The following is a 22360-nucleotide window of genomic DNA, read 5'->3' as shown; positions in this document are numbered from 1 at the left end:
CTATGCGCAAGGCTGGTGCCATGTAAGCCGGCCCAAGGAACTGGGGACCAGATGCGTAGAGCCGGCTTCATGGCATTTGGCTTCACGCGGAGCTGGAATATACCGAACCGGGCTGTGCACCCGCACTGGAGACACCGTGCGCTCACCAGCATAACACGGTGCCTGCCCGGTCTCTCCAGCCCCCGGTAAGCACAGGGAGTTTGCGCAGGTCTCCTACCTGGCATAGCCATACTCCCTGTAAGCCCCCAAGAAATTTTGGGGCTGACTCCCAGGCTTTCTTGCCAACCGTGTTCCCTCTATCGCCGGCTCCTCTCTCCGGCTGCCTCTGCTCTCCTAAGTGCCTCCACCTGTTCCCATGGAAGGCGATCCCTTCCCGCCAGGATCTCCTCCCATGTGTAGCAACCCTTGCCATCCAATATATCGTCCCATGTCCAATCCTCATTGCGCCGCTGTTGCTGCCTTTGTTGCCTCTCCTCTTTCTGCTGCTCCTGCCTGTTGACACGCCGCTTGGTCCGTTGGTGGTGGGTGATTCTGTAACGGTTTTCTAGTGGTGATGAAGGAGAGTCGGACCAAACTGCAGCGTGTCGATTGCGATCCATATTTATTAAACAAAAAAACGTAAACACGACTAAACACTAAACACTACAAAACAATAAACGTAATGAAAACCGAAAACAGCCTATCTAGTGCAAACTAACAGAGAGTACAAGTAAGACACTAAGGACAATCACCCACGACAAACTCAAAGAATATGGCTGCCTAAATATGGTTCCCAATCAGAGACAACGATAAGCATCTGCCTCTGATTGAGAACCACTCCAGACAGCCATAGACCTTGCTAGACAACCCACTAAGCTACAATCCCAATACCACCACCAAAACCCCAAGACAAACACCACAATTACAAAAACCCCATGCCACACCCTGGCCTGACCAAATACATAAAGATAAACACAAAATACTTTGACCAGGGCGTGACAGAACCCCCCTAAGGTGCGGACTCCCGAACGCACCTCAAAACAATAGGGAGGGTCCGGGTGGGCGTCTGTCCATGGTGGCGGCTCCGGCGCGGGACGCTGGCCTGACCAAATACATAAAGATAAACACAAAATACTTTGACCAGGGCGTGACAACTAATTCCAGTGTGAAATAGAGTTAACAGGTTAGATCTCCAAAGCGTCTTCTGGCCCATCACAGACTTGATGAATCACCAGACAGTGATTCAGTGAACTGTTGAGGATCACAGCTTCACAGTGGAATTCAGTGGACTGTTGAGGATCACAGCTTCACAGTGGAATTCAGTGAACTGGTGAGGATCACAGCTTCACAGTGGAATTCAGTGGACTGGTAAGGATCACAGCTTCACAGTGGAATTCAGTGAACTGGTGAGGATCACAGCTTCACAGTGGAATTCAGTGGACTGGTAAGGATCACAGCTTCACAGTGGAATTCAGTGGACTGGTAAGGATCACAGCTTCACAGTGGAATTCAGTGGACTGGTGAGAATCAAAGATTCACAGTGGAATTCAGTGGACTGTGAAGTACCTGTGAGCGACACATCCACCAATGATTACCTTATGCCCTGATCCCAATGACCAAAGCCTAGCTGAAGAAGGTATGATGTACAGCTGAGTGATGAAGATCCTGAAAGAACATGACCAAGAATGAATAGCCTACTTCATAAATAAAAAGTTATGCAATTTTCAAGTGAAAATCTCATGCACTCTCAGCATAATACTACAAAGTCATACCTAGGAAAGTGTTGGCAACTTGGCTCTAATCAATCAATCCTCCTGACAGAAACAACTCATGAGTATTGCTTCTTCCTACAAAACACCACCACAATACAGCATCGTACTGTAGTAACACCCTCTCCATGCCAACAACACAACCCCCAACAGGCTATTACCTTCCTATTTCATCGAGTGACTAGCGCCTACACATATTTAAGCAGCAGTGTGTCTAGACAGTCTATAAGTGCAATAGCAGAAACATTGGGACACATGGTATATACATTAAGAGAGCTGACACTGTAAAAAACATATGAGTGGGGGGGTAATCCCAGAGGAGTGGAGGTCTATAGCCTGACGCCGGAAGACTTTGAGATGAGTCAGCATGATCAGTAACTCAATAATGTTCCTCCTACCCTGATATTAAAGAGTGAAGCTACACTGCAGAAGCTTGACAGACAAAGCAATACCAAGCTACACACACACTAGTACATCACCACCATATCTGCTCTGCTGCCATGTGCTCACTATAGATGCTGCGGTTAACTCCCTTAAATAGAAGCTAGAGAATTGATAACATTTCTAACATGTCCATCTGGAACGTGTGAGATTCAAATGGATAAATGAAAAAGCAGGAAAAGGAACAACTGGCACCACAGCAAAGAAAACCAAATCCATTTTTCAATGTGTCAATAACCAAGCGCCTTTTTCTAGACTTTGAACAGCCGCAGAGGATGTGGATGGTGAATGATTGGGACCTGGTATGTTAATATATATAAAAAAATATATGAAAATATATGCACTCACTACTGTAAGTCACTCTGGATACGTGTGTCTGCTAAATGTAAATAATTTGGTGGGTGCTAATTTTGTCCTAACATTATTTGCATATCCTAACTCCCCCTGAGACACCCTCGGAGAGTAGGGTTACGGCCAGGGTCTGCCATTATCTGGAATTTGATCTAGCGGCCTTTCAGTTACTCACCCACCGCTCTAACCGATAGGCTATCGGCCACCCATCCACTAGCCTGGCTTAGATTCAACCAGGCCCACCAGTCATTCAGGTTGATAACTAGCAGCACTGAAGAACCAGGGTGAACCTTAGCCAGGGCAGAGATAACAACTTAAGGCTGGATAGTAGTTAATCCAGAGCCTAGGAATAAGAAGTATGTACTGAAGTTGGCTTCAAGCCAAGGCCTCACTAAAATGTCAAGGGGTCTGTTGACCGGCAATTGACCTTTAATCTGAGCGAATGTCTTTGCACTCTGCTTCTGAATGTCTTTGCACTCTGCTTCTAAACATATCATTCAAGATCGTAAGACTGAGCTGTTCTTGTTTCAGCGGAGCGATTACTGGTGTTCCCTAATCAGCGAAAAAAGTGACACCAGAAAAAGACAAGCAGTGTTTGCTGCCAGCTGGCCCACTCTGATCTACTAGTCAACAACTGTTGTCATCCACACCAAAGGCCAGCCATCCATCCAATCTCAACCCTTGATGAAAGTGAATGAGGTAGTAATCAAGTGGATCTCAAACTGACAAGGCTCTGCTCATGTCTACTCCAACACCAAAACAACGCCACACAAAGGGAAAATGTTGTCCACACAAAGGGAAAATGCCAAGGCGTTTCCAGTTAACTGGGTAGTTGATTGTGGGAGCTAAAGCCTCTCAACGACCATTGAGAGACTTGCTAGAAACGGGCAGGAGGAACGGTGGGGGCTTCTAATGGACACCGGGCTGAATATATATATAATGAATCATGAGGTTAACACAAAGGCAGGGAGGGCCAGGAAAAGACTGATGACACCCACCCTAGAAGCACAACACATTTATTGTTTCGTTGTGCTTGAGGCTACTGCTTCCAGATTACATGCGGCTACTAAGGGTCTTATTAAGGCTCTTGGCTCTGTGACAGATCATTTTGAAAGACATTTTGAGAGGGCCTAGCAGGGCTTTCTCAAGGCTAATGACCTGTCGATAAACAATGGCCCTGTTTCAATGAGATGTTCAAGGGATGTTTATATTGGATGATCCAAGGTAATGGACATTCTTTCTACCCAAGTAGGACTGTTAACCAAGCTTTGACCAGAGCCTTGGCCATCATCCTACTCTTCAATATGGTATTTAGCAAATATTTGTCTTACCTTTTAACTCTGGACTGGTGGAAATGAGCCCGTAAGTAAGCATTTCAGTGTAAAGTCTACACCTGCTGTGTTCGGTGCATGTGACCAATAACATTTGATGATGAGCATTGGGCTTATTGGAATGAGACTACGTAGTAAGCATTTCACTCTTAGTTCACACATGTCCTTTACGAAGCATGTGATGAATAAAATTAGATTGTATTTCAGTTGCTGCTATGAGACTTGCTGAGCTGCAGATGATTATAGAAAGACCAATGACAGAGACTTAAGTCGTGGGAAATCCTCTCTTCACTGAGACTGTGATGCTTGATAACTCCCATACCTTCAACTCCAAGCATTCCAGCAGTTTATGTTGTGCATGCTGGATCTCGTACTACCTGATCATCATTCAGAGTGCCAAGACACACTGAGACGACCAATTATCTCTTCCAGCAGCAACGCCTTCAGCAGAAACACCAAATTATCATGGCTGAAATTCTTTGTTGCCCTCTATGTGAAGTACTAAGTGTGTTCCCTCTTGACTGCGAGGTTGGCAAAAAGCTGCTGGACAGATGTGCTGACTGCTAGATAAGCTTTCCATGCTAGAGGTATCACTACCGACCCTGGTTCAATTCCAGGTTGTATCACAACCAGCTGTGATTGGGAGCAAAATCACAGCTGAATTCGCAAAATTGGCCCAGCGTCGTCAGGTTAGGGATTGGCAAGGGTAGGCCTTCACTGTAAATAAGAATTTGTTCTTAACTGACTTTCCTCTCACTCAACATCAACAAAACAAAGGAGATGATCGTGGACTTCAGGAAACAGCAGAGGGAGCACCCCCCTATCCACATCGACCGGACAGCAGTGGAGAAGGTGGAAAGTTTGAAGTTCCTTGGCGTAAAAAGGTTAAATAAAAAATACATGTAGGATATTAAGACCAAAGCCCCTCCCCTCTGCAATCATGGCATATACCAGATCGTCAGCAGGAAGCCCCCCCTTCCCTCTGTCCATCAGATTAATTGGAAGTCTCTCATTACTTGAGCAGAATGGAAATGATTAACTGTGCTCTGAGATTACTCTCACATGCAAGAACATGATATGATCTAATGCAGTAAAAACCTCAGCTGAGCAGCAAAACCGAGACACTACAGGCAGACAGCTTTTAAAGTTACTATAGTGGGGAAGTAACTCCTAATTTTGTGTCCATTTTAATACTGTTCGGAGCCTTCACAAAACTGAAGCCAAAATACATCCCGGATCTTCATTAGTGAAAGCGTGAGACCCACATCAGTGTTTCAGTTCTAAACCTTTGACTGTCTGAATGCAGCTCCCGTCCATTTATAGAATCCTCTGTGACATCTGGATGGAGGTCCCTGTCCCACATCACACCAACCACAGACATCTTCAAATATGTGTGTTTATACTTATTTTCCAATGTGTGTGTGTGTTTATAGAGTAGTTTAAATGTAAGTGTGTGTGTGTGTGTGTGTGTGTGTGTGTGTGTGTGTGTGTGTGTGTACGTACGTCCAAGGCAGTCTCCACTGAAACTTGTCTTGCTGACAAACCTCAGAGACAAATACGTCATTGATCCCAAATAGCTAGGAGACACATGGTTTCAACAGCTCAGCACAACGAACCAGACCTCAGCACCAGATGCACTCTATCATTTTTCCATTAGAGCTTCAGGGTTCACTGTACACTCACCTGGTAATAGGACTTGATCTGTCGGATCAGGATGGAGAGGTTTTGTATGCGCAGTGTTGAGTCATTGTTCACTTTCTTGTTGGTTCTTTGAACAGTGGCTTTAGGATTTCTATGGGGAAGAAACAGATGAGAATAACAGCAGAGATGAGACAAATCCATTTGGAACTGTAAATTGTGCTGTCTGTCACTCAGTCAAATGCTGCATTAGCAATACTGTGATAAGTGAGTCAGTAACCAGGTTGCCATCCAACCTTTTTTTTGCAAGTATACTGAACAAAAATTGAAAATGCAACAAGCAACAATTTCAAAAATTCATAGAAGTAAATCAGTCAATTAGAATAAATAAATTAGGTTTCTAATCTATCGATTTCACATGACTGGGAATACAGATATGCATCTGTTGGTCACGAATACCTTAAAAGGAAGGTAGGGGCGTGGATCAGAAAACCAGTCAGTATCTGGTGTGACCACCATTTGCCACATCTCCTTCATACACGTCCATCCAGAGCATCCCAAACATGCCCAATGGGTGACATGTCCAGTGAGTATTCAGGCCATAGAAGTACTGGGACATTTTCAGCTTCCAGGAATTGTGTACAGATCCTTGCGACATGTGGCCATGCATTATCATGCTGAAATATGAGGTGATGGTCGCAGATGAATGGCACGGCAATGGGCCTCAGGATCTCGTCACGCTATCTCTATGCATTCAAATTGTCATCGATAAAATGCAATTTTGTTTCTTGTCCGTAGCTTATGCCTGCCCATAACATAACCCCACTGCCACCATTAGGCACTCTGTTCACAACATTGACATCAGCAAACCGCTCGTCCACACAACGCCATACACGTGGTCTGCAGTTGTGAAGCTGGTTGGAAGCACTGCCAAATTCTCTAAAATTACGTTGGAGGCGGCTTATTGTAGAGAAATGAACAGTTCTGGTGGACACTTCGGCAGTCAGCATGCCAATTGCATGCTCCCTCAAAACTTGAGACATTTGTAGCATTGTGTTGTGTGACAAAACTGCACATTTTAGAGTAGCCTTCTGCCCCCAGCACAAGGTGCACCTGTGTAATGATAATGCTTTTTAATCAGTTTCTTAATATGCCACACCTGTCAGGTGGATGGATTATCTTGGCAAATTAGAAATGCTCACTAACAGGGATGTAAACAAATTTGTGCACAACTTTTGAGAGAAATAATCTTTTTGTGCATATGGAACATTTCTGGGATTTTTATTTCAGCTCATGAAACATGGGACCAACACTTTACATGTTGCGTTCATATTTGTTGTTCATTGTACATGTCGGATAAAACAAATGTCATGACAGGCCTCATGGAACCGGAAAATTTTTCGGTAAACTTTACAAATGTTGACAATGTGGGATCATTATGTGTAGGTAAAATTAATTATGCAATAAACTTCTTCTTTTTTTAAATCGGTGGAAGAAAGGCTTTTATGGGTAAATATTGATATAATAACCATCATATCGAAGTAAACCTGAAGTCACGCGATGGCGTGTGGTCCTCCCACTACGACTCAGTTTATTAGGCTACAGATTAAATAAATGATGATGAACTTCACAGGATGGGAAAAGGGCAAGTTGATGAGCTTGATGCTCCTTTCCAATAACCATTGAGGGTCTTATTCTGGTTACATGATAAATCGATGCTTGGCTGCCGTAAAAAAAAAAAAATGTTAAACTCACTCTTTTGTCCATAATAATTTCATCATGTAGGTTTTACATGCACTTCAGCCAGCTAGACCGCACATGCAAATACCAGAGTAGGCACACTCGCTATATAATCCCCCACAAAACACATGTATTTTTATGTGCCGTACATTATCACACAAGTCAATTTAATGGAAACATCTCTGTTGGGAAAATGTGCATATGGTTTATATGCAGATTTGAGAATGTTCGCATGAAAATGTGTTGCCAATTGGATGGAAACCTAGCTAGTGTTTTAACATTGACATCATTTCTCATGGTTAGGTTGAGGACCCCAGTACTGACAGAGCTAGGTCTTAACTGTGTTGTTAGTCTGTGACAGTTTGCTGCAAAAACAACTTAACTTATTACTTTGAGGCAAGTGTGAGACTCAGAGGGATTCAGCGTAGAGGTCGGCCGATTATGATTTTTCAACACCGATACCGATTATTGGGGGGCCCAAAAAACCGGATGCCGATTAATCGGCCGCTTTTTAAAACATTTTTAATAATGACAATTACAACAATATTGAATTAACACTTATTTTAACTTAATATAAAACATCGGCGCCCAAAAATACCGATTTCCGATTGTTATGAAACCTTGAAATCGGCCCTAATTAATCGGCCATTCCGATTAATCGGGCGACCTCCAATTCAGCGTTCTAGTTCAGTCAAGTTCAGTTCCCCTAAGGCTAGCAGTGTGACTGCTGATGTTATCAGGAGTGTCAACCTGCGTTAACAACAGACATTCCAAACACACTGGCACGTTTCACACCCACAATAAGATACTGATCTTTCATAGTGAATAACTCAACTTCATCATAATTAGGGTATCAAAATCCCTCGAGAGTGAAGTTAACAGTAACACCTTTACTTAGTTGGTTTCCAATATACTAAGCTTTTACATGGGTATGGTTCTGATACTGTCCTCAACGCACATGGCCAATTTTTTTTAAAATGCCACACACTTCAGGGCAGTCCGTTTTTTCCTTGCTAGCTGAATGTGTGAGGAATGCATTACATTTAAAGGGTAGGAAGCATGAGTTTTTACTCTCCAAAGTAACAGTGTGGTCAAAGACTTAGTAATTTAGTTGTAGTCAAGATCTGCTTATCTATAACTACAAACATAGTTATGTTTTAGCGTTTATACATATTAATTAACTTATTTCCGGATATCTTGTAAAACTACCCACAATGCACTATTTCTCAACGTCATATGGAGAACCGGTGCTACCTAGCTAGTTCCAGCTGGCTAATGTTAGATACTAGCCATGCTAGCATATAATTACATTCCAAACCAAGGGTTGGCATTAGTGAACTACTATGCACATCCACAAAGAAGAAACCACATAAATGAATGCGAAAAACTGCATCTCCTCTTCTCCTGTACATTTGGTAGTGGTTGCGAGTGTCAGCAGTGATGGATATAAACCGAGTAAATTCAATGTGGATTTACCTCACTATATCGCTATTGAATTAGCCGAATCTCCCTCGGCTGGTGAAATGGCCTCTCCCTCTGAAAGCCTCTCCTTTGCTCTTCTTTGGTAGCTAACTCAGCCGTCAATCGGTAAGTCTCTGCTCTCTCTACTTGTTGTTGTGTTCTGTGCGTTCCTGCCTGTGCTAGACTAGTTGTTCTCTGGCTTACTACTTAGCTATGTCGACCGTGGTGGTACGCTAGCTAGGCTAGCTAAAATAACAAACTTTAGCTGGCTGGCTTACTGGCTAAGATAACTGCCTATACTGATAACATTATCTGATAACTGGTTAGATGGCATTATGTATTTCCAAAACACTGGTTTACTATAATGTGCCTGTACGCTAGGTGTTGATAGCAACTGGCTGACTCACACAGTGCTAATGTAATGTTAGCAGGCTAGCAGGGCTAACGTTAGCAGGCTGGTTGGTTAGCAACCTTGCAAGCAGATTTGTAACAAATTCATAAAGTATTTGCTTGTAAATTGGCTGAAAATGACATTGAAACCAGTAGTCATGTTATATGTTTGACGTTATTTTTGTTGGGAGTTGAAATTCTAGGGAATAGGCTGGCTTGCCAGGTCTTCCGTAAAACATTTTCCGACATGGCTTTGGTATTGTTCGGAATTCTAATAGTTTTTTTAATAATAACTTTAAAAATAGAGGTGTAACTTCGCATTGGGACTTTTGATGCATATACTAATGCAAATCCATAAGTTACATGTGGTAACAATTTTGCTACCTACCCTTTAAATAAATCAACAGCTTAGTATTCAATCATGCATTCTAAATAATTTTGTGACATTGTTTTTAAAACGACTAGATAGCACAATTTGAGGTATTCATTGTGTAGCTACACTATATATACACACAAAGGTATGTGGAAAACATTTCAAATTAGTGGATTACGCTATTCAACCACAACTGTTGCTGACAGGTGTATAACATTGAGCACACAGCCATGCAATCTCCATAGACAAACATTGGCAGTAGAATGGCCTTACTGAAGAGCACAGTGGCTTTCAACGTGGCACCGTCATAGGATGCCACCTTTCCAACAAGTCCGTTTTTGAAATTACTGCCCTACAAGAGCTGCCCCAGTCAACTCTAAGTCCTGTTATTGTGAAGTGGAAACGTTGCAAAGTGGTGGGCAACATCAGCTTTCAGAACAGGACCGCTGAGTGCTGAAGCTCGTAATAATTGTCTGTCCTCAGTTGCAACACTCACTATCGAGTTCCAAACTGCCTCTGGAAGCAACGTCAGCACAATAACTGTTTGTCGGGAGATCCATGAAATTGGTTTCCATGGCTGAGCAGCCTCACACAAGCCTAAGATCATCATGCGCAATGCCAAGCGTCGGCTGGAGTGGTGTAAAGCTCGCCGCCATTGGACTCTAGAGCTGTGGAAACGCGTTCTCTGCGACGGGGCACAATTGGCCCAGCGTCGTCCGGGTTAGGGAGGGTTTGGCCGGCAGGGATGTCCTTGTCTCATCGCGCACTAGCGACTCCTGTGGCGGGCCGGGCAGTGCACGCTGACCAGGTCGCCAGGTGTACGGTGTTTCCTCCGACACATTGGTGCGGCTGGCTTCCGTGTAGGATGTGCATTGTGTCAAGAAGCAGTGCGGCTTGGTTGGGTTGTGTTTCAGAGGACGCATGGCTCTCGACCTTCGCCTCTCCCAGGTCCGTACAGAGGTTGTAGCGATGAGACAAGACTGTGACTACTACCAATTGGATACCACGAAATTGAGGAGGAAAAAATGTGGTAAAATTTTAAAAAATTAAAAGGGAAAAAATAAAAGATTCTCAAGATCGTGCACACTAATGAGACGCAATTGAGCCCCACACCACTACACTGTCTGAGCCAAGGACTACATGCTTTCTGTTAAGTTTTGATTACAATACTGGGTGGGGTGAATATATTTTATGACATACATGATTTGTTGTTAACTTGTAAATAGTAGCCTACAACAAAGTGTGTTTAAATAATTTCTAACTTGTTAACAATTTCTGCTAGTAGGTTTTTGCTACCATGTGGGTTTTAGCTTGCTTGAGCCTGCTAACTGAGTGTTAATTCATTCACGGAACATGCCATTTCCATACATGTTCCATTTTAAAACATTTGTCTTACAAAGGATTGGTTAATCTAACCGCTTAACTATTTATCTGTAATTTGTTTTAACTGATTGTTTTCTAAACTTTACAGGAAAATGCCATGGGCACTATCTGATGTGTGGAGACAATTCACTGCAGCTAATGAAAAGCTGTGTACATTTGCAAATACTGTGTCAAATCATATGTGAAGAATGCAACAAAGATGCAGAATCATCTGGCCAAGTTCATAAAGTTCCCTCAGCGCTCACAACAAGCAACCTCTGACACCTTATCGATAGTCAAATCATATGTGAAGAATCAGAAGGTTTTTTGACTCAATGGAGGAACGTTGTCAGAGAAATGCTGATGAATGTCTTGCTCAAGCTGTGTATGCAACTGGTTCACCTCTGATGCTCACAGGCAATGTGCATTGGAAGTAGAGGTCGACCGATTAATCGGCATGGCTGATTAATTAGGGACGATTTCAAGTTTTCATAACAATTGGTCATCTGCATTTTTGGACGGCGATTATGGCCAATTACATTGCAATCCACGAGGAGACTGTGTGGCAGACTAACCACCTGTTACACGAGTGCAGCAAGGAGCCAAGATAAGTTGCTAGCTAGCATTAAACTTATCTTATAAAAAACAATCAATCTTAACATAATCACTAGTTAACAACACATGGTTGAGGATATTACTAGTTTAACTAGCTTATCCTGCATTGCATATAATCAATGCGGTGACTGTTAATTTATTATCGAGTCCCAGCCAACTTCGCCAAACGGGTGATGATTTAACAAAAGCGCATTCGCGAAAAAAGCACAATTGTTGCACCAATGTACCTAACCATAAACATCAATGTCTTTCTTAAAATCAATACACAAGTATATTTCTTAAAACCTGCATATTTAATTCAAAGAAATTCATGTTAGCAGGCAATATTAACTAGGGAAATTGTGTCACTTCCCTTGCGTTCTAAGCAAGCAGAGTCAGGGTATATACAGCAGTTTGGGCCGCCTGGCTCGTTGCGAACTGTGTGAAGACCATTTCTTCCTAACAAAGACCTTCATTAATTTGACAGAATTGTACATAATTATGACGTAACATTGAAGTTTGTGCAATGTAACAGCAATATTTAGACTTAGGGTTGCCACCCGTTCGATAAAATACGGAACGGTTCCGTATTTCACTGAAAGAATAAACGTTTTGTTTTCGAAATGATAGTTTCCAGATTTGACCATATTAATGACCTAAGGCTCGTATTTCTGTATATTTATTATATTATAATTAAGTCTATGATTTGATATTTGATAGAGCAGTCTGAGTGAGCGGTGGTAGTCTGCAGCAGGCTCGTAAACATTCATTCAAACAGCACTTTCCTGCATTTGACTGCAGCTCTTTGCAATGCTTGAAGCACAGAGCTGTTTATGACTTCAAGCCTATCAACTCCTGAGATTAGGCTGGCAATACTATAGTGCCTATAAGAACATCCAATAGTCAAAGGTATATGAAATACAAATGGTATAGAGAGAAATAGTCCTTTAATTCCTATAATAAACTACAACCTAAAACCTCTTAACTGGGAATATTGAAGACTCATGTTAAAAGGAACCACCAGAATGAAATATGGTGTTCTCATGTTCTGAGCAAGGAACTTAAACGTTAGCTTTTTTACATGGCACATATTGCACTTTTACTTTCTTCTCTAACACTGTGTTTTTGCATTATTTAAACCAATTTGAACATGTTTCATTATTTATTTGAGACTAAATTGATTTTATTTATGTATTATATTAAGTTAAAATATAAGTGTTCATTCAGTATTGTTGTAATGGTCATTATTACAAATATATATATATATATATATATATATATATATATATATAAATACATGTGCCGATTAATTATTATCGGAATGTATTTCTGAATGTTCTTTGCCCAGCATACACCCCTCCAACCAGACATGCTTTATCTACTATTTTGCTGGATGCAGAGTTCAACAGAGTTCAAGTGAAGGTCAAGCAAATCATAGAGAAACCAGACTGTATTGCAATAATCTCTGATGGGTGGTCGAATGTTCGTGGGCAAGGAATAATTAACTACATCATCTCCACCCCTCAACCAGTATTCTACAAGAGCACAGACACAAGGGACAACAGACACAACGGTCTCTGCATTGCAGATGAGCTGAAGGCAGTCATCAATGACCTTGGACCACAGGAGGAATTTCCACTGGTTAGAGAAAATGCTGCGAACATGAAGGCTGCTTGATCTAAAGTAGAGGAGTCCTACCCTCACATCACACCCACTGGCTGTGCTGCTCATGCATTAAATCTGCTCCTCAAGGACATGATGGCACTGAAAACAATGGATACTCTACAAGAGAGCCTCCTGGAGGGGAAGGAGTCTCTCCAAGAAATGGCCATATTACAGTCTTCCAATATGGACAGCTTCATCAAGAGGGTTCTCCTGGATGATGTATTTTGGGAGGGAGTGGTAAGCAGCCTGAAACCTATAGCAGTAGCCATTTCACAGATTGAGGGAGACAATGCAATCCTGTCTGATGTTCAGACTGCTTGCATATGTAAGAAGAAATCCGTACTGCCCTGCCCACTTCACTGTTGCTCCAAGCAGAGGTAACTGCAGTTCTGAAATATATCAGAAAGCGTGAAGACTTCTGCCTGAAGCCCGCAGTGTACACTTTGGACCCCAAGTATGCTGGCAAGAGCATCCTGTCTGGTGCAGAGATCAACAAGGCCTATGGTGTCATCACTACCGTGTCTCGCCACCTTGGCCTGGATGAGGGCAAGGTTCTTGGCAGTCTGACAAAGTACACTTCCAAGCAAGGGCTTTGGGATGGAGATGCAATATGGCAGTCGTGCCAACATATCTCATCAGCCACCTGGTGGAAGGGACTTTGTGGATCTGAGGCTCTTTCCCCTATTGTCTCCATCATCCTCCAAATCCCACCAACATCAGCTGCCTCAGAGCGCAACTGGTTCTAGTTTGGCAACACACACACCAAAGCACACAACAGGCTGACCGATACAAGGGTTGAAGAATTGGTGGCCATAAAAGGCTTTTTGAGCCTGACAACGGGCCATCCTCAACAAGGTTGGAAAGTGACAGTGAAGATGAGGCCTCAGAGTCTGATGTTCAAGAGGTGGACATCGAGGAGGTCCAGGGAGAAGACATATAAGCCTGAGAGGAGGACAACCAAAGCTTTAGTTTCTAGACTATAATTTTACAGATGTATGTTGAAAACATTTTTGGGAGATGCGATGGATCATTGCGGATCATTCAACATTCCCTTTCTTTTGTTGTTCAGTGAAATCATCCCATGTGAAGAGTCAACTCTAATTAAAATTCAACATAACTAAATTGTTTTTAAAATTTCTATTGGAAGGATTTAATCATTTTAAATTATGTCTACTTATGACAAGGTAAAATGTTTATGTTTCTGTCTCCATATGTTATGGTAAATATATCCAATGCAAAAAACATTACATTTAAATGGTATTAATATTAATTTGCATATATTTCCGTTAATTCCCATATATTCCCGTTAATTCCGACGGAAAGTTTCCACCTCTAAATTTTCCTCAAAATGTGCAACCCTACTTAACGCTACAGCATACAATGACATTCTAGATGATTCTGTGCTTCCAACTTTGTGGCAACAGTTTAGGGAAGGCCCTTTCCTGTTTTAGCATGACAATGCCCCCATGCACCAAGCGAGGTCCATACAGAAATGGTTTGTCAAGTTCGGTGTGGAAGAACTTGACTGGCCTGAGCAGAGCCCTGACCTCAACCCCATCGAACACCCTTGGGAAGAATTAGAACGCCAACTGCGAGCCAGGCCTAATCGCCCAACATCAGTGCCCGACCTCACTAATGCTCGTGTGGCTGAATGGAAGTGAGTGGAAAGCCTTCCCAGAAGAGGGGAGGCTGTTATAGTAGCAAAAGTGTGACCAACTCCATATTAATGCCCATGATTTGGGAATGAGATGTTCGACGAGCAGGTGTCCACATGTAGTGTACCTGAAATTCAATAAAGTGGAATTGAACGATTGAACACTAACAAGACATAAGCATAGGAATATACTGTAATCTCATCTTTCTTCACAGACCATATGACCGAACAAACCATCAAAGTTGACCCAATTTCTGAGTCTCTCCTCTACCGCCTGTCAGTTCAGACCTGTGCTTTGATGATCATCAACCAAAGGTTTTGGACCAACATGGTTTACGAGCTGAGAGATTCAGACATGCAGGCCTCCTTCACTGGTCAGATGTCTCTGGATACTCTCCTCTGACCACCTTTCTCACTGAAGCCCATCTGATGGTGCGACAATGCAGCGCTGCACTGATCTACTGGTCTAGTCTGGAGATCTTAAAGCTTTGCTGATAATCCCAATGTTGGAGGACGGCACAATTATTCTTTATGACAAAATAACTCATTAGTCGCATGGCCATTTAACCCATTAATGGCATGGTTATTAAAGCTATAGTAAACAGGGTTGTGTGTATACATGCGTGTGTGCTCGTGTGCATGTACGTGAATACACGCCTGCATCTGCGATCCAAACTTTTTGCATTGATGTCTAACACAACCTCCTGTGTATATGGCTGATTTCAAATTAACCTTGACACAATTTCTTCCCTCACCATTAACTCTGTTCTAGATAATTCCACGAAAGACCACTCTACTCAGTTAGAGATAAAACGGTCTTTAAATGAGTCTCCGTCATAATTCCCATGATTGAAAAAAGAGGCCCGTTGCCAAGCAACTGCAAAATGTAATAAACAAATTTCCAGCGTCTTCCTAAAATCCCGTGTATGATAAGGATAAGCAGTAGGGCATAGAAAATAATAAAAGGCCCAATTCATGAGACCAGGGAGCTTCATTGAACTATGAACTCAACTAAATAAAAAATGACAACAATAATGATTTTAAATGAAAGCCACCATCCCTGAGAACTGACTTGTCTATACAGCGGATGTGTTGAGGCCTTTTGATCAGCTGTGCTCCCACACACACTGCCGCCTCAGTCTTGCAAATCAGAAAGACAGGGTCCTCTTTACCAGTGCTCTGAATGGCACTAGCCACGTGACCCTGCCGCTCATTCAGAGCCCTCTAGAGGAACCCTGTGGGGGGTCGTCTTAACCCCTTAATTAAATAGCATGGCGGGAGCTGTAATCCTGTCAGGCCGAGCTCTGGTTGCACAGAGAGGAAGCTGGGGAATGAGGATGCTAATTTAGTAACTCACATCTCTATACATCACAGGGCCAGAAACACACAGCCAATTCAATGTGCCATGAAAACACAATCCCAATCCTGCCACGGCTTAGTTTTTTTGGGCTGAGGCCCCCCCACCCCCTCATTGGACAACATCACCCCCAGTGTTACTGGCTGCAGGCGCCTGAATAGGGCCCTTTGTGAGGTCGACAAAATCTAAATACTGTACCACACTGATTAAATAGGCTTTGAAAAACGGAGAGTCAAAGCACAAGTCAATAGTCAATGCAGAGCACAATACCGCCCGGGGGATCCTACGTGCGCTGCGCTGGGGAGTAACCTACTTCTGACACGCTGCATCAAAGTCAGTGGGGGCAGAGGGTAGAGCAGGGAACGGCTGCCCAGTGAGCCTCTCAGTCCAAACTAGGGTTGGGCGGTACCCAGATTTTCATACCGTTACTGTACCATACCGGGGTATACCATATTACAGGAAGTTCACACAAGGGGCGCTATTTCAACAAAAAATACACACCATTTAGGGGGCAGGGATCTTGACACAGGCGGGGATTGCATGTCTCTGTTGTATCCAATAAACTTGATCTTGACGTCTAGCCACTTAGCTAGCAAGTTAGGAAACCAAATAAAGCTGGAGCCCTGAGCTGGGTATAATTAATTTCACACATCTTAGATTTCTTATAGTTATACTTAGCTTATAGTTAGTTATAAGCAGTGACTTAACCCCCAACAACAGTATTGAAAATGATACTGTCTGTATTTCAAAATACCCCGGTTTACGGTGTATATATAAACCTAGTTCAAAACCACACTAGGGGAGGAGGAGTGATGACTTCTCAGCCACTTGGACGGCTAACTAGCGGAATTCCCAGAGACTATGCAGTACTATGCAGGCAGGAATACAGTGAAGCAGAATGACAGTGTGTGTGTGTGTGTGTGTGAGAGAGAGAGAGAGAGAGAGAGAGAGAGAGAGAGAGAGAGAGAGAGAGAGAGAGAGAGAGAGAGAGAGAGAGAGAGAGAGAGAGAGAGAGAGAGAGAGAGAGAGAGAGAGAGAGAGAGAGAGAGATGGAGCTGCTGTAGTGCTTTGCCATCGTTTCATGTTCACGTGTGTGCATTTATTTTGTCAGCTCTCGGCCCCTTACAGACAGCACCGGTATCACGGCAATCTACTGAAATATACTCTCTCTACAGGAGAGCACATACATGGTATATAATCCAGTGAGAGGGAACGGCGGCAGTAGGTACTGTAGCTCGGCCTTATTTTCAAGCGCTTTAATGGATAGTTTGTTCTCTAGAGAGCTTTGTGTCATTGCTGTACATTTCCTTTGGGCCTTTCCTATTCCTGTGAGTCTCTGCATGGCCTGGTTAAAGCCGAAGCCTTTCAAGATCACAACAGCTGTTTCCTGCATGTATGACTCACATGGCTTTTTACAGCTCAACATCCTCAATAGTCTAGTGACATCAGACATGTCCCCTGTTTACGTGACCATTCAAAGACAGAACAAACAGCTCTGTTGTGTTCACACCAACCATAGGTAGAGAGATAGGGAGATATGTCTCGGTTCAGGCACATAGATGGTAAGTAGTCTAGGAAGAGAGGGAGATCTGTGGCGAATAACTGCCAAGATAAATGGTGGAGGATGCAGCATCTTCTGTCTGACTGGATGGCTGTCTATCTGTCTGTCTATCTATCTGGCTGGCTGTATATCTGGCTGGCAGTCAGTAGCCTACGACTGAAGCATTTGATCTCCAAGGATAAAGAACCCAGCTGTGGAGAATTCAGCAGATACACACCAGCCATCCAGCAAGAATACAAATTATACCCCTTCTACCGAAGCAGGGGAGAGAACAAAAGCAGGAGGCGTGCTGCTCAGTGAAAACACAGGGAGAGAGTGTGCAGAGAGGCGTGTTGTGTCTAGTTCATCAGTGTGCAGAGAGGTGGTGGTGCTGACACTGTTGCATCTTATAACCCGTTTTTCCAGGTGAAAGAAACCATGTAGGAGTGTGAATTGGGGGGCTGCTGGAGATTTTAATCCTATCTGGATTAAGATAATGAAACTGTTGTCATTCAACAGATTTCTTATCTATCTTATCTTCCTCTAAACTGTGTTAAGTGGTCATGTCGGGTTGGGAGTGGGCCGCTTGGTCGGTGCTTTTGTCCTGACGAAGGTGTTGAGAGAGGGGCTCAGGAACACAGGTAGGGTGGTTTCCTTACAAATGCTGCATGGCTTCAGGTGGAATTCACGTGTCTATGTCACACATGCTCAATAGTCTCATTGATCTTAGCTTCATGGACTTTGAGGTGATTGCATATGAACACTGAAATGGGAGATATTAATACTAACAATATCACTTCCAGAATGAGGGGGATGTAGTATGGCCTTGATACATAAATCTATCTTCAATGCTTCTAGCTCGGAATTGGCCACAATTTGACCTTGAGGTCAACCTTTGCAGACACTATGAACATTCAGCCAGTCACCTTATTCCAAATGTTGACCTAAACCATTGTAATTTATTATGCATGTACAACCAGATTATTATTTTTTTACCACTGTGATGAGAAGAGGGAAATTACAGTTTTCTGTCCAGTCTGTGCTTCACCCAAACAGGTCGCTGAAGGGAGGTCTAATTGGCTGGGCAGTAGTGACTGAGGGGCAGAACAGAGACACCACGCCATCTGTGCCTCCAACTAGCCGTTACATTATCCAGCCGGGCTTCCTGGACAACTGACGTCTGCCTGCCTCCCTGTCAACAGCTTGCAGAGAGAGCTATTACAAAATAACATACATACAGCTGCTTAAATCATTTGGTGACCCAATCTGTGTACAGTATGTGATGAATCACACACATTCATTATTCAACAAGGGATGCTTCAAATGGTAGTCAGGCAAACTCAGAATTTGGACAACAAGCTCTACAACTTGTTTTATGTTAATTTCATGCAGTACATGATGCATCCTCTACTAGAAAGATGTGCAAAGCTAAAAGTCTTCACAGCCCTGTGATAGAAGGATGATTGCTGTATGCCTTGTAGAAGTGCATTTTTAAATGGATAGTTTTAATCTTCTCTCGATAATGGCTGCTCATGGGAAAGACTGAGCCCCCCTTTACGAGGCTATATTGATCACAGGCAGGTCAATATCAAGTATGCCTACCATTACGCCCACAATAACAGCACTCTGCAGGAGTTTCAACACAGACACAGGCAGTGAGAGGGTTGGCATGTGTGGCAAAGCCATTAGCTTTGCAAACCTCTGGGCGGTTAATAATGCTCCCTGCTCCGCATGTGTTCCGAATTCAGCATCATTGCAGACGTCATCACATTTGGTAGCTATGACCTGTTGAACAGGCTGAATGAAGCCATATGAGCGGAATCAAATCAACCAGTAACCTGGTTAATATTAACTACATCTACCCTCACAACAATTATATTATACAACTAAATGGACCACTGGAGGCACTGTATTTTGATAGGGGCCAATCAAATAAATCACAGAACATGCTGGACTAAAATAAGTTGATCCAGCTAAAGGTAAATGTTTACCAGTAAAAGATGACATTTAAAAGAGCCAATGTAGATGAAACTGTTGTAACTAAACATGTAGCCGTCATAAACTGAGACAAAGACCTGATTCACAACAGCTTCTGACAACGTGCCCTCTGTGTGAGTCTTGCTGGGCAGACTAGTGCCAACAGCTGCCCAAAAATGTACTACACACACACACACACACACACACACACACACACACACAAAGCTAGGATGAAATGACTGGCCTGCCCCAACATCCTGCTGACCAACAAGCACAGCTGAACTACAGTTAATTAAAAATGAAAACTGTTCTTGAGCTGAGAATCAACAATTCCAAATATGAGGCTTTGACATGATATATTGGCAATTGTAAACTAGTCCTACTAGTATGACGACTGGGGTAATGGAAATGAATACAGCACCAAATTTGCTGAAACAGAACCGAGTAGGGTTTGCAAGGTCATTGGCAACCCAGTAAGACTAGAGAGCCTAGGACAGTGTTGCCAAGGCAGCATGAGGCCAGATTGTAGTAGGCCTACCTGACAACTGTGAGATAATTGGCACAGTAGAGTTTAGACCTGTTAATGATAAGTAACAGGCTTACAGTGAGCAAGGAGAGAGTGCTCGACAATAACACAAAGGAAATTCATGTGATGTTTGCCTTCTGGTTTTGAAGTCAAAGGGCGATAATGTCAATAATAAATGTCAGAGGCACTGGTTAATTGGATTAGGGGTGTCATTGTTATTCTACACGTACAGGATTAATACGCCAAAATGGACACACTGTATCATGCACACCTAGCCCAGACAAAAGCATGGGTGGAGACCGCCTTCTTATTTATCGTGCGTGTCTGTGATCATGGCAGAGATTGACGGATTCCTCATTTTGAATCTTCACCAAGGGGTCGGCTGTGTGATTGAGGCAGAATAGCCGCCCTCCGTACAATTCTAGCAGGCAAGAAGAGCACGCGCCAGGGAGTCTTCCAGTAGGCTGCAGATGACACTTCACGTTCTGACATTTTTTGTGACTGACTGCTCGAGTGGAAGATAAACTGATGCCGACTCGAGCCATCGATACAGAACTCGAGGTGGTTGAACTGACTGCATAAAATACCTACAATTCACACTGATTTCATTCTGATTTACACCCCATCCTTGCATCGTTGGTTGACATATTTCACTAATGAAATGTGTCATTCTAAGGAATTAATAAAAACATTGTTTGAATTTAAGTCCTGAATTTGTATCAATAATCATTTATGTGTGCATGGGTGTTTGCTTCGACTGTAACCTACAGTGCAGGGCGAACGTTGACCAATGGATCAGAGAAGCATGCGTGGCCATTCATTAATTGATTCATGTGAAGAGAGTACCCATAAAAGACAAATACGCTACTACTTACATCTCAAGCATGATCTCGTTTAAATAAATGCCATCCACTAATTCAATGTATTCCGATAGTTTGGTGCCATCGTTTCCAGATGAATGCCCAGCCGCCTTAACCTGAAAAATAGGACAATACGCCAAATATGTCAGCAAAACCAAATCACTTTTAACTTAGCATTTATTTTTGATACCCAGCTTAATTAGGAGACTCAAATTCCATGAGAATAGTTAATTAGGGTGCCTTACCCAGGCGACCAAAGGCGTGAGCAGAAATTGCTCCAGCAACGGCGTAAAAACCTCGCTTCCCATTTCCTTGTGGTGGACAGCAACAATTCCAGAGAATATGAATTAAATTGTATTTCTCCTTGTCGGGGAATATTCTCAACGTCGGTTTTCACTCCTCTGAACACGACCTTAATTTAGACGCTGTTCATGTGCTTGGTTTAATTCAACATACACTCATTTCGCCGATGAAGAACAAATGTCCATAGACGTCTGGTTTTGCTGAAAAATGTAATTAATCCACAATTCTCGGACCAGCAGCTACCTTAGATTGTCTTCCTACTTACTTACTAAAGGACAAGGAATCCATCAAAAAACATTGAACCATTGAATCCCATCTAGTCTGTGCCTGTAAAGGCAGCTGACCTATCTACAGCTAAATCATGTGCTAAACTAAGACATTAGACCTGTACTGGTAGGCTAATAATATAGAAAATGGTCCATGAAACAAAAATCTAACGTTGAATGATGACGAAGCACAAAGCTATAAACATTAACTGCTTTCCTCCAATGGACGTCGAGTTAGAATATTCTGTAAAAAAAAAAAATTGTATAGATATGCTCTTCCCATCACGTTCCTTTAAGTCTTGAAGGTTGCATTTTCCCCCGCATAAAGCCAACGATTGTTCCAATTATATATATGCCAGAGATGTCCTTCTCCTATCACTTAGTCACTTGGCTGGAAAAGGGGAATAACGGCTGTATAACCTACTACTGGATGATTTGAGTCTACTGATGGAGCTCTGCTCTAGACGAAGTATCGCCCCCCTCGACTCCGTTTCCATTCCAGCCTCCTCGTTCACCCGTAGAGGACGTGTCTTCTTCCGCCAAAAATCAAATGCGCTCAAGAAAATAGGGCGCAAGCACATTGTCAGATAGAACAATGAGCTAGTTAGTTCTTTGACGTTGTCATGGACATTTCCCCATCCACATGAAATGCACTATGTTGTATGTAGACATAGAGACTAGATTATCAGGGCATAACCTCAAATGTATTATGTTAGGTTGATTCACATTTTATGTGTCAGCTTTGTCAGTGATTATAGGTAAAGTGAGTCTGTCACTAGGCCT

At 42.8% G+C, this 22360-nt stretch overlaps 1 protein-coding gene across 5 annotated transcripts in view; it reads right to left on the bottom strand.

Moving 5' to 3' along the window:
• LOC112253545 (girdin) overlaps positions 1-22083 on the bottom strand; it is an 81460-nt gene extending 59377 nt beyond the window's left edge. For 3 of the 5 annotated variants that reach the window (XM_042323636.1, XM_042323638.1, XM_042323639.1), the window contains exons 1-3: positions 21254-22083; positions 21024-21124; positions 5555-5663 (exon numbers count right to left, since the gene is read on the bottom strand). In XM_042323636.1, the coding sequence (XP_042179570.1) occupies positions 5555-5663; positions 21024-21124; positions 21254-21316 (273 nt within the window). In that variant the 5' untranslated portion in view covers positions 21317-22083. The remainder of the gene's footprint in view (positions 1-5554; positions 5664-21023; positions 21125-21253) is intronic. The other 2 variants (XM_042323640.1, XM_042323637.1) reach the window with 1 other exon arrangement.
• Between the last annotated feature and the right edge of the window lie 277 nt (positions 22084-22360).

Source organism: Oncorhynchus tshawytscha, linkage group LG06, assembly GCF_018296145.1.
Source record: "Oncorhynchus tshawytscha isolate Ot180627B linkage group LG06, Otsh_v2.0, whole genome shotgun sequence".
NCBI lineage: Eukaryota > Metazoa > Chordata > Actinopteri > Salmoniformes > Salmonidae > Oncorhynchus > Oncorhynchus tshawytscha.
This window is presented reverse-complemented; position numbering and strand designations above follow the sequence as displayed.